The 11,510-nt window shown below is 45.4% G+C and overlaps 1 protein-coding gene across 1 annotated transcript; it reads left to right on the top strand.

Annotated features, from left to right (window-relative positions):
* Positions 1-1,589: 1,589 nt before the first annotated feature.
* On the top strand, positions 1,590-3,384 carry LOC120842170. Its single transcript, XM_040213203.3, has one exon. It carries the CDS (start codon positions 1,623-1,625, stop codon positions 3,258-3,260), a length of 1,638 nt encoding a protein of 545 aa, XP_040069137.1. The 5' UTR covers positions 1,590-1,622; the 3' UTR covers positions 3,261-3,384.
* Positions 3,385-11,510: the final 8,126 nt, after the last annotated feature.

The raw sequence follows: 11,510 nt of genomic DNA, 5'->3' as shown, positions 1-11,510 counted from the left end.
CAGGTGATTTTAATGCCCATCATCCAATATGGGGGAGCATTCGGACAAACCTGCGTGGAAGGCACTTGGCAGAATTAGCCGACGATTACCACTTATCTACCATTAATGACGGAACCCCGACGTATTTCTACGGAACGGAAGGTAGCAGCTGCCTCGACTTAACATTTGTTTCGGCAGCACTAACATCGCAAACAACATGGTTTGCAGACATTGAAACTCGTGGTAGTGACCACGTACCCACATACACAATAATTAATGGGTTCACCAATGTCCGAAAAACAAACTTCCTACGACGAACCAACTGGCATATGTTCGAAGAAGCAATGACGAACAAATGCAAAAATGTTACTGAACTATCTCGATTTGAAAAGGTCATTGTATCTTGTGCAGAAAAAGCAACACGTGATTTTAACGTCCCGTCCACGCAAAAAACAATTGACGCAGAATACGAGCGCCTCCGCGCTATACGTCGGAGGGCAGAACGACGATCCAGAAAAACTAAAGACATCAAAGATCTCCGTGAATTGCGCCGAGTGCAAAAGAAAATCTGTCGTCATTTTAAGAAGCTAGCTCGACATTGCTGGAGGACGCTCTGGGAAAATATAGATCCCAGAAAGCCATTATGTAAAATATGGAAGATCTCACGAGGTCTCAAATCTTCTCCTTCGCAACTGCACCCATTTCGCTCTCTGGCGCTTTCAAGAAATTGTTCAGAGAAAGAGGTGGCAAGCCAGTACTGCATTTTGTTGACAACATACACAACCCTTTCGAGCCAATCTCCATCTCGCATCACAGTCGAACCAGTACTTCGTGAAGAGGCTATGAACGACCTTTTCACAATGAGCGAACTCGATGCTGCACTGTCTTCAGTGAAACCTCACACCTCTCCGGGACCTGACGGCATACAGTACAGTTATTTGATACATATGGGGAAGGACGCGCGAAAGCTTCTTTTGAATATATTCAACTCTTCATGGATCAATGAAAATGTTCCTGGCTCGTGGAAAGAGGCAAGGATTGTGCCACTTCTCAAACCGGGTAAATCGCCACTTCAATTAACTTCGTACCGTCCTGTCGCGCTCGCGAGTTGCATTGGAAAAATCATGGAAAAAATGATTCACCGCCGTCTAGATTGGTATCTTGAACAGCAAGGGATATATCCAGAAATCATGCAAGGCTTCCGTCGAGGAAGGAACTCTATCGATGGAGTCCTTGACCTTGTAACTTACATACAACAGGAGCGAGCACATCGTAAATTCACAATAGCGGCTTTCTTAGACATCAAAGGAGGATTCGATAATGTCACTCACGAAGCGATATTTCAGGCTCTCAGCGAAATTGGGATTGGGGGACACTTATATAGGTGGATAAGAAGCTACCTCACAGGAAGATCAATTTTTATGTCTACAAAAGAAGGAAATACGCCTTCATATCCGGTGACCCGTGGTGTCCCTCAGGGGGGCGTCCTCAGTCCTATATTATTTAACATCGCTCTCATTCGTCTCGCCAAAATACTGCCCCCAACCATCCAAGCATCTTTCTACGCCGATGATATCTGCATATGGGCTTCTGGATCTACGCGAGTTCAAGCAAAGGCAAGGGTTCAGTCTGCACTAAAGAAAATGACAACTTATCTTAATACCCGTGGACTCGAAATTTCCATTGACAAATCAGCAGCTATTGCTTTCACCCGCCGAAGAATGGACAAATACCCACTTAAGATAGGCAAACGAACAATACCGTACGTTAAATGCCACACATTTCTTGGAGTAACCATCGATAGGGGTCTGACCTGGTCACCTCATATTTTGTACTTGCGCAAAAAGCTTGCCAGTTTTAGTGTTCTTGCCCGCTTCATCGGAGGAACCACGTGGGGCGCGACAGTAAGATCCCTATTACAGATATACGCGGCCTTATTTGTCGGCTTACTTCGATATAGCGCTCCCATTTTACATGGCACGAGTCAAACCAACATCAAAGCTCTCAGAGCAGTTCAAGCACGTGGCCTCCGTGGCTGTTTGGGGCTACCAGCTTGTGCCTCGACTCTGGGCACAGTTGCCGAGGCACGCGCCACACCTGTAGAAATACTAATGATGCAGGAAACATTGAGAGTTCATCTGAGACATACTACTAATCATAGTCATCACTTACTGGCTGATCTTACTTTTAAGCGACCTCACTCAGAATATTCGATGGAACTATCAAAAATAGAGCAATACATCCCTGATGATATAAACTCGTTTACTCTTCCAACTATACCTCCATGGAGACTCCCTCTCCCCGTTGTTGAACTTGACATTCAAGGCATCAAGAAGAAATCAAATACACCATTGATAGTACTTAAACAACTCACTTTATCCACCATTGCCTGTTTACACGCGTCAAAAACTCACATATATACGGACGGATCATGTGTCAAAAATAGTTCTACCGCAAGCATTGTGATTCCATCGTATGCCACAACAAGAAAATTCAAGCTTAGCCACAAGACATCTTCAACAGCGGCTGAACTTGTAGGCCTACATCAAGCCCTTCGATTTATATTGACAAAGCCACCTCAGGCATGGACGGTGTTTACAGATTCTAAGCCTGCACTCCAAAGCATCTGCACATATCTGCGACGAAGTGAAAATGGACAAATTATTTTCAAACTTTTATGCCATCTTCAGAAATGTATTGATAGAAGACACTCTGTCGAGTTCCAGTGGATTCCTGGACACTGCAAGATACCTGGAAATGAAGCTGCGGATGGTGCTGCGACTTCCGCCCATACCTTATTCCCCAACGTCGAAATACCCTACTCCAGAAGCGACGTCACTTCATTGATAAATCTCCATGCCCGAAATGCAACACAAAGTCTCTGGAAGAGCTCTGCACACCATTACCCTCCTCTATATCTACTGGATCCTGACCTAACATACCGTGTGTCACGTAATTTACCCAAGCGAACGGAAGCTGTTATACACCGATTACGTCTGGGCGTTTCCTACACACAGGAATTTCTGCACCGAATCGGAAAAACACACACTCCGAACTGTCCAGGATGTGATTGTGTGGAAACTATATCTCATTTATTATGTGAATGTGCACTTTACGATGCAGAAAGGGAACTCCTAAAGAGGATTCTTTCACATCTAGACGACCGGCCATTTACTACGTCCAAAATACTAGGGGCCTGGGACTCACCACTTAAAGAGGAGAAGGCCGCAAAAGCCCTTCTGCGATTTTTATCAGCAACTCGCCTCGAGTTCTGTTTGTAAAAACTTATCTAGTGTTCATTATTTGTTGTCGTATAGAGGGCTATCCATTTTATAATTCCTGTAAGTGTACACGTGCGCAACTGGACTTCGCGCTGGCGCGTACAAAAACTCGAGTGTTTTGGGTGAACATTGGTGACAATCCAGCACGCACTTTCAGTCTCTTTGTTTTTATTGTCATATTGGAAACTGTGGTATTTTCTTAATTATTGATTCTGCCCTCACAGTGTTAACGTGAGTGCTAGTGTGTTACCTTTATCCTCCTCTACTTTTTCTTTCCTCCTCCTTTTATCCCCTCATCCCCTTCCCCAACTCAGAGTAGCCAACCGAGGCAGGCCGCCTTGGTTAACCTCTCTGTTTTCTCCTCCTGCCCTTACCTTCTTCTTCCACCGTATGCCTTGGAAAGAAAAGTTACGCTGCCTTGTGGACAAATGCCGATCAGAAACTTCACAGTATTATGATGCTTGTATTGGGACCAGGTTGCAGCCCTTGTAATGAGTGAACTCGGCCGGTCAATAAAAACCTCAAAACAATCCAGAATCAGTCACCTTTGTGCCGAAGTTCTCTCGGAATACGGTGGGCATCGTCTTCGCGAGCTGGTCGGTTGTAGGCCATCTGATGAGTGGGGACAGTCTGTCCTAAAACACATTCAACCACTTCTCGAACACCCTTGACACCGTCGAGGCAGAGATCCGAAACCTGTGGGCTAGGTCCTGTACTGACAGGTAGAGCCGCAGTCGCATCAAAAATACCATCATCTCCTCGAACTTCCCAAGCGAGTTTTGTGACGAGTGCTGGACATGGGCCTCAAGCATGTTAAAAACACCCATTAGCATGACGAATCCCGGTAAGCCTGTGTAAAAGCTGACCTTTTCGTCATCTCCTTTGAAACTTTCCGCAGTAAACCTGCTGTCTTCCACCTTTTTTCTTAGAGCGTAGACTTCCTCGTTAAGCCGCGTTACCTCCTGCTCCAAGCTCTGGATGTCGGCTGCTGTCATCTCTGTTTGACAGCCAAGCTCTGAAACAAATTATTCAGAAGTTAGGCTCATCACTTTGCTAAAGTGAGCAAAACATACCAACAGTAGTTGTTCCTCCCATCAAAGTGTTTGCCCGAGCCGGGGAAGCATTCACCTCGTCCACTACTTGGTCTGGAGTGCCTGTAATTAAAGCATCTGGATGTTTGAGGGCTAATTATTTTAAATTCTATTTAACTTGCTGAACTAAGACATACCAGCAGTAGTCATCTCTTCATAAAAGTTGCTTGCCCGAGCTGGCGAAGCATCCAAGTCATCCACTGCTTGGTCTGGAGTGCCTGAAGAGACACCAGCTGGATGTTTTATGAGTGTAATTGTTCTAAATTCTTTTCAACTTACTGTGTGTTGAGCGATCTTTTCCTGCTCTGTTCCGCGCCTTCCGACGTTCGTAGCGAGCGCTGTCGGCATCGCCGCCCCGCCTTTCGTACCCCAAGGACAGCGAAGGCGCCCAGTCGGGATTGCTGGTGTCAAATAAGGCTGCAGGTGATCCTGGGGCAAAGACACATAAACGTTTATGTCCCAGTTGCGAATCACGAAAAGCAAACAAATCAGTGTACGCAAGGCTACTGTTTTGCGCATCACGCGACCGCAGCCTACTTTTTTTCTTTCTTCTCTGGCCGCTGCGGCCGTTTGAGCTTTTTAGTACAGCCGAAAGGACGTGCATACACGCATGTTAATTATTATTATTATTTTTTGCGAGCGACGGTTGATTAAGTGCTCGCGATAAAGCGTCGTGGCACGCAGATGGCTCTCCACAGGAGCAAACAAACAGCACTCTGTTGCTGCATAAATTTACTCACCTGTGACGAAATGCTTCGAGCAAATTTTGTATTTGTCGGCGTTCTGGACGTCCAAGTCAGCTCTTCTTAACCGTGAAATCCATTCCGAGCGCTGCTCTTCGGAAAGTTGGCGGGTCTTATCGCACTCGTTATGCCTAACCTTCGGTATTTTAAAAAATCGCAGGTTCCGTTTGTTTTTGAAGAGCTTTTCTGACTTAGTGTGCGATCGGCTGCCACAGCCGACGACTGCGCAGTGTACCATTCCACATAAGAATGAGAAAAATCAAAATAAAGAACAGGACGGAAAGGATCGAGTTTACGTGATCGGGAGCAGCCGTGACCGTCGCCAGTACGGTCGCGCAGGGACGTCAAAACATTCACAACAAAATGGCTGCTGGCCCAGAAGGCATCGCTCCGGTGACGTCTGGGAAAACTACCTATAAAGGACCTTCCAGTCGCTGTATTAACTGGATTATTATTATTTTTTTCAGGTAGCCGGTATTAGAGCAAGTGCCATCCCGTCGAATGCGATTTGCAAGATATCAAATGGTTCTACGCAATCCATTGGGAACATTGATTGGGTTGGAAATGTGTTTACAGATATACTTTCTTGTATTTATTTCTTTTCAGATGGTCGCGGCTGAACGTGGACGCGTTGTGCCTCGATGGCCTCGTAATCTGGACGCTGATTCACGCGGCACTATTCGATTGGAACCACTGCTTTCACACCGTTAGAACTTGGTTGTGCAACCTTTCTTGTCTGGGACTTTTTGGCGAAGTTTTTCTTTCGCAAAATATTTTGCTTTAGACAGCAAGTGTGGCTTTCGTTAAATGTTCTTTTTCTAGGTTGCAGTGGTTTCTTTTGTGAAATATTTTCTCCCCTGTATACTTGTAGCGGCTATTAATAAAACTTGGATGAACTTTTTTCTGCTTCTGTTTTGTGTTCGCCGCTTCACAAACATGCACAGCTTGCGGGAATCGCAGGTTTACACACCTAACCGCGTCTTTGTCTTTAAGGAGCTTTGTAGCGTGCGAATATGTGGCTTGAAAGCAATAAAAGACTTTCCTCTGTCGATCGTAGCATCTTGTTTATTTCTTCTGTCAGTTGATATCTCGGCGAATCGCATCCCGGCAAATGCGATTTGCTAAGGTATCGACTGACTTCTACACACTCCACTGGGAACCTTTGTGTTCATGCGTCTGTTACTGGTGCAGTCTTGCATTTTTGTTTGTTTTCATGTGTACTTGGTGGAGATGATTTTGTTTTCTGGTACTGTCTTGTATTTTTCTTTCTTTTCAGGTGAGCCGTGACTGACCGTGGCTTCGTTCTGCGTCGATGGTGGAGTTGGGATTCACTCTCCAATCTCGCCCAAGTGTTTTAAGGGTGTCAAATCGTTTTTGAAAAGATGACATGGGCTCCCATACTAGTAGCAGTACCAAGATGTCTTGTATAAACATTATACTTCTTTCAGATTTTGTCGAATTCCGATGGTTGGTCTGGTACTGTCTCGGTTTGTTGCGTTTCGCTGTTTCAGGTGCGGCTATGCCGGGGTTTGCGCGGACCAAGTTTGCCGTGGACTCCTGGCTTTCTTCCTGGGGTCATGGCCTGATGCTGCGGTTCTGGGTCGTACCGGCTGCACGAGGAGCTGACTCCTGTCTGTGCCGATCACGTAGTTGCCGATCTTCAGACGACTGCAGCTCTGAGTCTGAGTCTCAGACGACTGCAGTCTCTGAGCCTCCCTGAAGCCTGCAGCGTTAGGCAGAATGCCTTCGTCAGTGTCAGTCACCCCCGAAGTTACGGGAACTGCTGAAGGTTGATACCGAGGTCAACTTCAAGTTCAAGGTGTTCTCGTTTCGAAGGATCCAGAACTTTGCGGCCGCTCCTTGAAGTCCGCCGCTTCAGTGTTGATGGAGGTTGTCTCCCTGGAAGTGCTGCGTGAAGGCCGGTTGAGTCTGCGGTGAAGTTCCAGCAGATCATGGAAGTGATGTGAAGGGATTCCCCTGGTGGTGCCAAGTGTCCTCTAAGACCTTGCTTTTCCAAATTAGTCTATCGTGGATCTACAGTGAATGTCAATAAATGTTGATGTTATTGCCGTCTTCTGTTCGTTCTGCATGCACGAGTTCATAATTTAAAAGTGAGGTTTAGGTTGAAAATATTTAACCGGTTATACGTTATATAAAAAAAAAACCTAACTAGGAGAAAAATTTTAAAAAGTATTGGGGGGAGAGGGGAGTTTTGATGAAAAGGTAAGCCTTGCGTAGTATTTTGTGAGGATATTCCTGACAACATCGATGGAGAATTGTAAGCTATGATTATGGGCAAAAGTATTTCGTGAGGATATTCTTGACAACATCGATGGAGAATGGTAAACTATGATTATGGGCAAAAGTATTTTGTGAGGATATTCTTGACAACATCGATGAATATGGTAAGCTATGATTATGGGCAAAATAAGCGAGAAGTCAAATTCTATAAGTCGGTCATGCCATAACGTGTATTGATTTAGAATGTAGAAAGTGCCCTTCAGAATTCCGCTTCTTAGACTTACAGATCAACATAATAGAAAAGGAGGCATGCTTGACAACAACGATGGAGAACGGTAAATTGGGCTAAATAAGCAAGGTGAAATTTCCAGACATCAGTAATGCCATAGTCTCTATATTCATCTAAAATGTAGAAAGTGCCCTTTAGAATTCCGCTTCCTAGACTTCTAGAGCAACGCAATAGAGAAGAAACCCCAGTCCTCCTCATCCGCATAACTTTGCGCGTTGAAAATTTTGACAGAACAAAAAACTTGCGCTGGCGCTGAATCGGTCGAAACTGCCATCATCGTAGCGAAGTCGGACCTTTTGTATAATTTGTACGGTCGGCGTGACAGAACTGCATAAATAATTTGAGGGTAGTACTGCCGGCTGACGGAAAAAAGATATGCTGGTTGATCATTTACCCAAAACAAAAACGGAGAGCTATAGGCTGATTTTGGAGTAGCCATAACTATTCTAAGAACGCGAACCACTTCACAACGGCAGCCACGAGCGATAGTTCGATGTTCCGTACAGCCCAAAGATGGAGAATGGCAACCTCCCGATTTGTCGTCTGCTGGCGGAGTCGGGCGCGCGCACTTTCTCCCGTTTTACCCCGCCGAATCCGCTGAATTTCCCGGGAGTTATGGAGAGGGCGCCTGAGGATGATCGGTGGGTCGGCGAATCGGACGAAGTTCTCATTTTTAGGTGCCCGACAAGTTCTTCTCAGACTTCGAAAACTAAATCGCCAAGGGGTCAAAGCAACTGGGTTTGGTGTCTGTGTACCGTAGTTTCGGTTCTGACTCCGCCGGGGCAGCCTTTCACGCCGAACCGGTGCGACGTGGCCCCTCACGTCATTCACAAAAGTCCACTGCGCATTCTCTTCGATCTAAAACCGTTTCAAAGAATTTAAGATCGCTGAAACCTGAAAGGGTCCTAAAAGAACTTCAAACTCGAAAGTCAAGCGTCGTCTGCTCGCAGCGATAGGCGGCACGCACGGAGGAAACCGGTTGTCCGCAGCACGCGGGCGAACACGACACTTCGGGTCGCGGCGGCTTGGAGGCGTGAGAGAAACTCGAGTTGCAGGACGGTTCGATCTTTGACGTCACTGCACTGGCGAGGATCGCGCGGGAACTTCAATGACGGCTTTAGAATTTTTTTTTTTTTTTTTTTTTGCTTCACAAATATTGAATTCCTAAATTTCGAATTTGACGGAAGTGGAGGTTTCCCCTCCGCTTCCGGTCCGCTTTAAAACTTTTTTTTACGCACGGGATAAATTAATTTTCTGCTAGCGTTTTCGGACAAGGGTTTGAAGCGTGTTCATGACATAGGGCACGACGTAGCCATTAGCAGACTTTGTTGGCTATCGTCAAGGCCTCCGCCGTTTTATTTGTTCGTCCTTAACCTCTCTAAAATAAGAAAGGGAGGAGGAGACGACAGCGAGGAGGAAAGCTGTGCCTTCTGTTCGGTGGATTTCCTCGCTGAAATATAAGGGGCGCAGCAACGTTTCTCGTCCTTTGAAAGACGTACAGGCATTAACTGTCCCATGGAGCGAGCTGACGTCATCAGTTTGAAGCGCGAAAACGGCACCTAGTTTCTGCATTTCGCCTTCAGGTCCATTGGCTGGCGCGCATCGACGGGGCTCCCATTGGCCGCTGCTATCATCAGTTGCCACGACCGCTCACCCAATGGCGCTGCGTGTCCATCAGCGCGACAGGCGACAGGGAAAATAGAGATAAGACGAGGCCTTAGGCAGGGGTGCCCGTTATCGCCTTTGCTGTTTATGTTGTATCTGAGAGGATTGGAGGATAGACTAGAGAAGAGTGGGCTTGGATTCAACCTTTCTTACAGTAAGCTAGGCCAAAAAATTCAGCAATCCTTACCGGGATTGATGTATGCGGATCATATTGTACTAATGGCTAACAACAGGACAGAGTTGCAGGAGTTAATGAGCATCTGTGGTAGGGAAGGAGGGGAATTAGGTTTAGAATTCAGTAGCGAAAAATCAGCAGTCATGATTTTTTACGAGAATGAAGTTGAGAGGCTGAAGATACAGGATATTACAATTGAGAGAGCTAGTATAAATACAAGTATCCAGGAGCTATCGATATGTGATGGTGCAGAATACCTCAGTGAGCATGAAAAGTATATAATAGGTAAGGGCAACAGAAATGCAGCTGTAATGAAAATAGAGCACTTTGGAATTACACAGGTGGTGAGAGACATTTGGAAAGGGGTCATGGTGCCTGGCTTGACTTTTGGAAAACGCCCACTCTATGCATGAAATCCGAAGTGCATGCAAGACTAGAAATAAAACAGCGCGGAGTAGGTAGACTGGCTTTGGGGGCACATTGCAAAACGCCAAACCAGGGAGTACAAGGAGACATGGGATGGGCATCATTTGAGAGCAGGGAAGCGGTTAGCAAGATTGAATTTGAGGATAGGTTGAGTCAAATGGATGGGGAGCAATGGGCACGAAAGGTTTTCAGCTATTTATACATGAGGAGTGTAGGCACAAAGTGGAGACAGCGCACTAGGAAATTAAGAGGAAAGTTTTTTTGGCTATAGCGAAGATACGGAAGAGAAAGTCTCAGTTAAGAAGAAAGTTAAGGCCACAGAAAGAGATCGGTGGCTAGAGGGAATGCAGACAAAGACGGCTCTGGAAAGCTATAGATTAAACAAAAGAGTTATTGCCAAAGAAAGCATTTATGACAATTCTAGGGGTAGCTCATTGCTGTTTGAGGCGAAGACGGGTGTTCTGCGAACCAGAACATACAGAGTGAAGTACCAGGAAATTGATACAGTGTGCACTGCTTGTGGAGAGGAGGACGAGACGGCTGAGCACTTGATACTCTACTGTAAAGGGCTTCACCCTATGCCTACCGAAGACAATATAGATTTAATAAATTGTCATTGGGTTTTAGAGACAGCGAAGGGAAAGTGGATTTCAAGACTGTAGAGATTACCAAGCAAAGATTAAGTGAATGGTGGCAGAAATCGAGAGAAAACTAGCTATTTTCTTATTCACTGATGGCAAGGGGGTTTCATAGCCTCACTTTCTTTGCACTGCGGAGTGAATATAGATTTCACATTTAAATATTTTAAGCTTAAATGGGAAAACAAAATGGCTAGGTGGCGTAAGCTACCGCCCGATCCAAAGGGCTCAGCCGTATTCATCCATCCATCCATCCATCGCGCCGTTGCTCCCCTAGGCACGGAGCGTCCAAGGTCACCAGGGGAGCACGCGCGCTGACCGGCGACGAAAAGTACGCAGCAGACGAAAACAGCCCATAACATGCTTGCTGAGCACACTTGGTAAATAGAAGGAGCGAGACCCGAATACAATTATATCGTAAGCATAATATGCAACACAACACTCTTTCTCTCTTTCTCCACCCCCAATTTTTTCGTTTTTTTTTTTTTTTTTTTTTGCTGCTGATTTGGGTTTTTGTTTATCCATATCTGCGACCGTTTTGATTACCCCATCGAGCACTCCAGCGATAGCGGAAACACGCACGAATGTCTGTACTCGCTGACATGAATCAGTAGAAGTGTATCGCAAGCTCAGAAAAGAAAACAAATTGATACTATATGTATAAATACGGTGACCGAGGTCAGACGTTAGTCAGAATGACAGCAACGCGCGATTGTCCATTCTTGTCTCATCTGTTCTTTTTTGTTCTTTTTTTCGTGCTCGGTTAGGATTTTGTTCTTGCATTTAAATTATAACCACAGACAGTACATATCGTTACCATCTGCAGAATACAAAATTATGTATTTATTGTTCTTTCACGTTGAGAAATAAATAACTCATGGGGGAAGATTTCTAAAACTGTTCAAGTTCAGCACGTCATAAAGAAAAAAAAAAACATTTTTATTGATTCTTTTTTTTTTTTTTTTTTTTTCACGTTTTTAGG

This window comes from Ixodes scapularis, unplaced genomic scaffold (assembly GCF_016920785.2).
Source record: "Ixodes scapularis isolate PalLabHiFi unplaced genomic scaffold, ASM1692078v2 PGA_scaffold12__126_contigs__length_90152505, whole genome shotgun sequence".
Lineage (NCBI taxonomy): Eukaryota > Metazoa > Arthropoda > Arachnida > Ixodida > Ixodidae > Ixodes > Ixodes scapularis.
The sequence above is the reverse complement of the archived record's forward strand: the minus strand, read 5'-3'. Positions and strand labels throughout refer to the sequence as shown.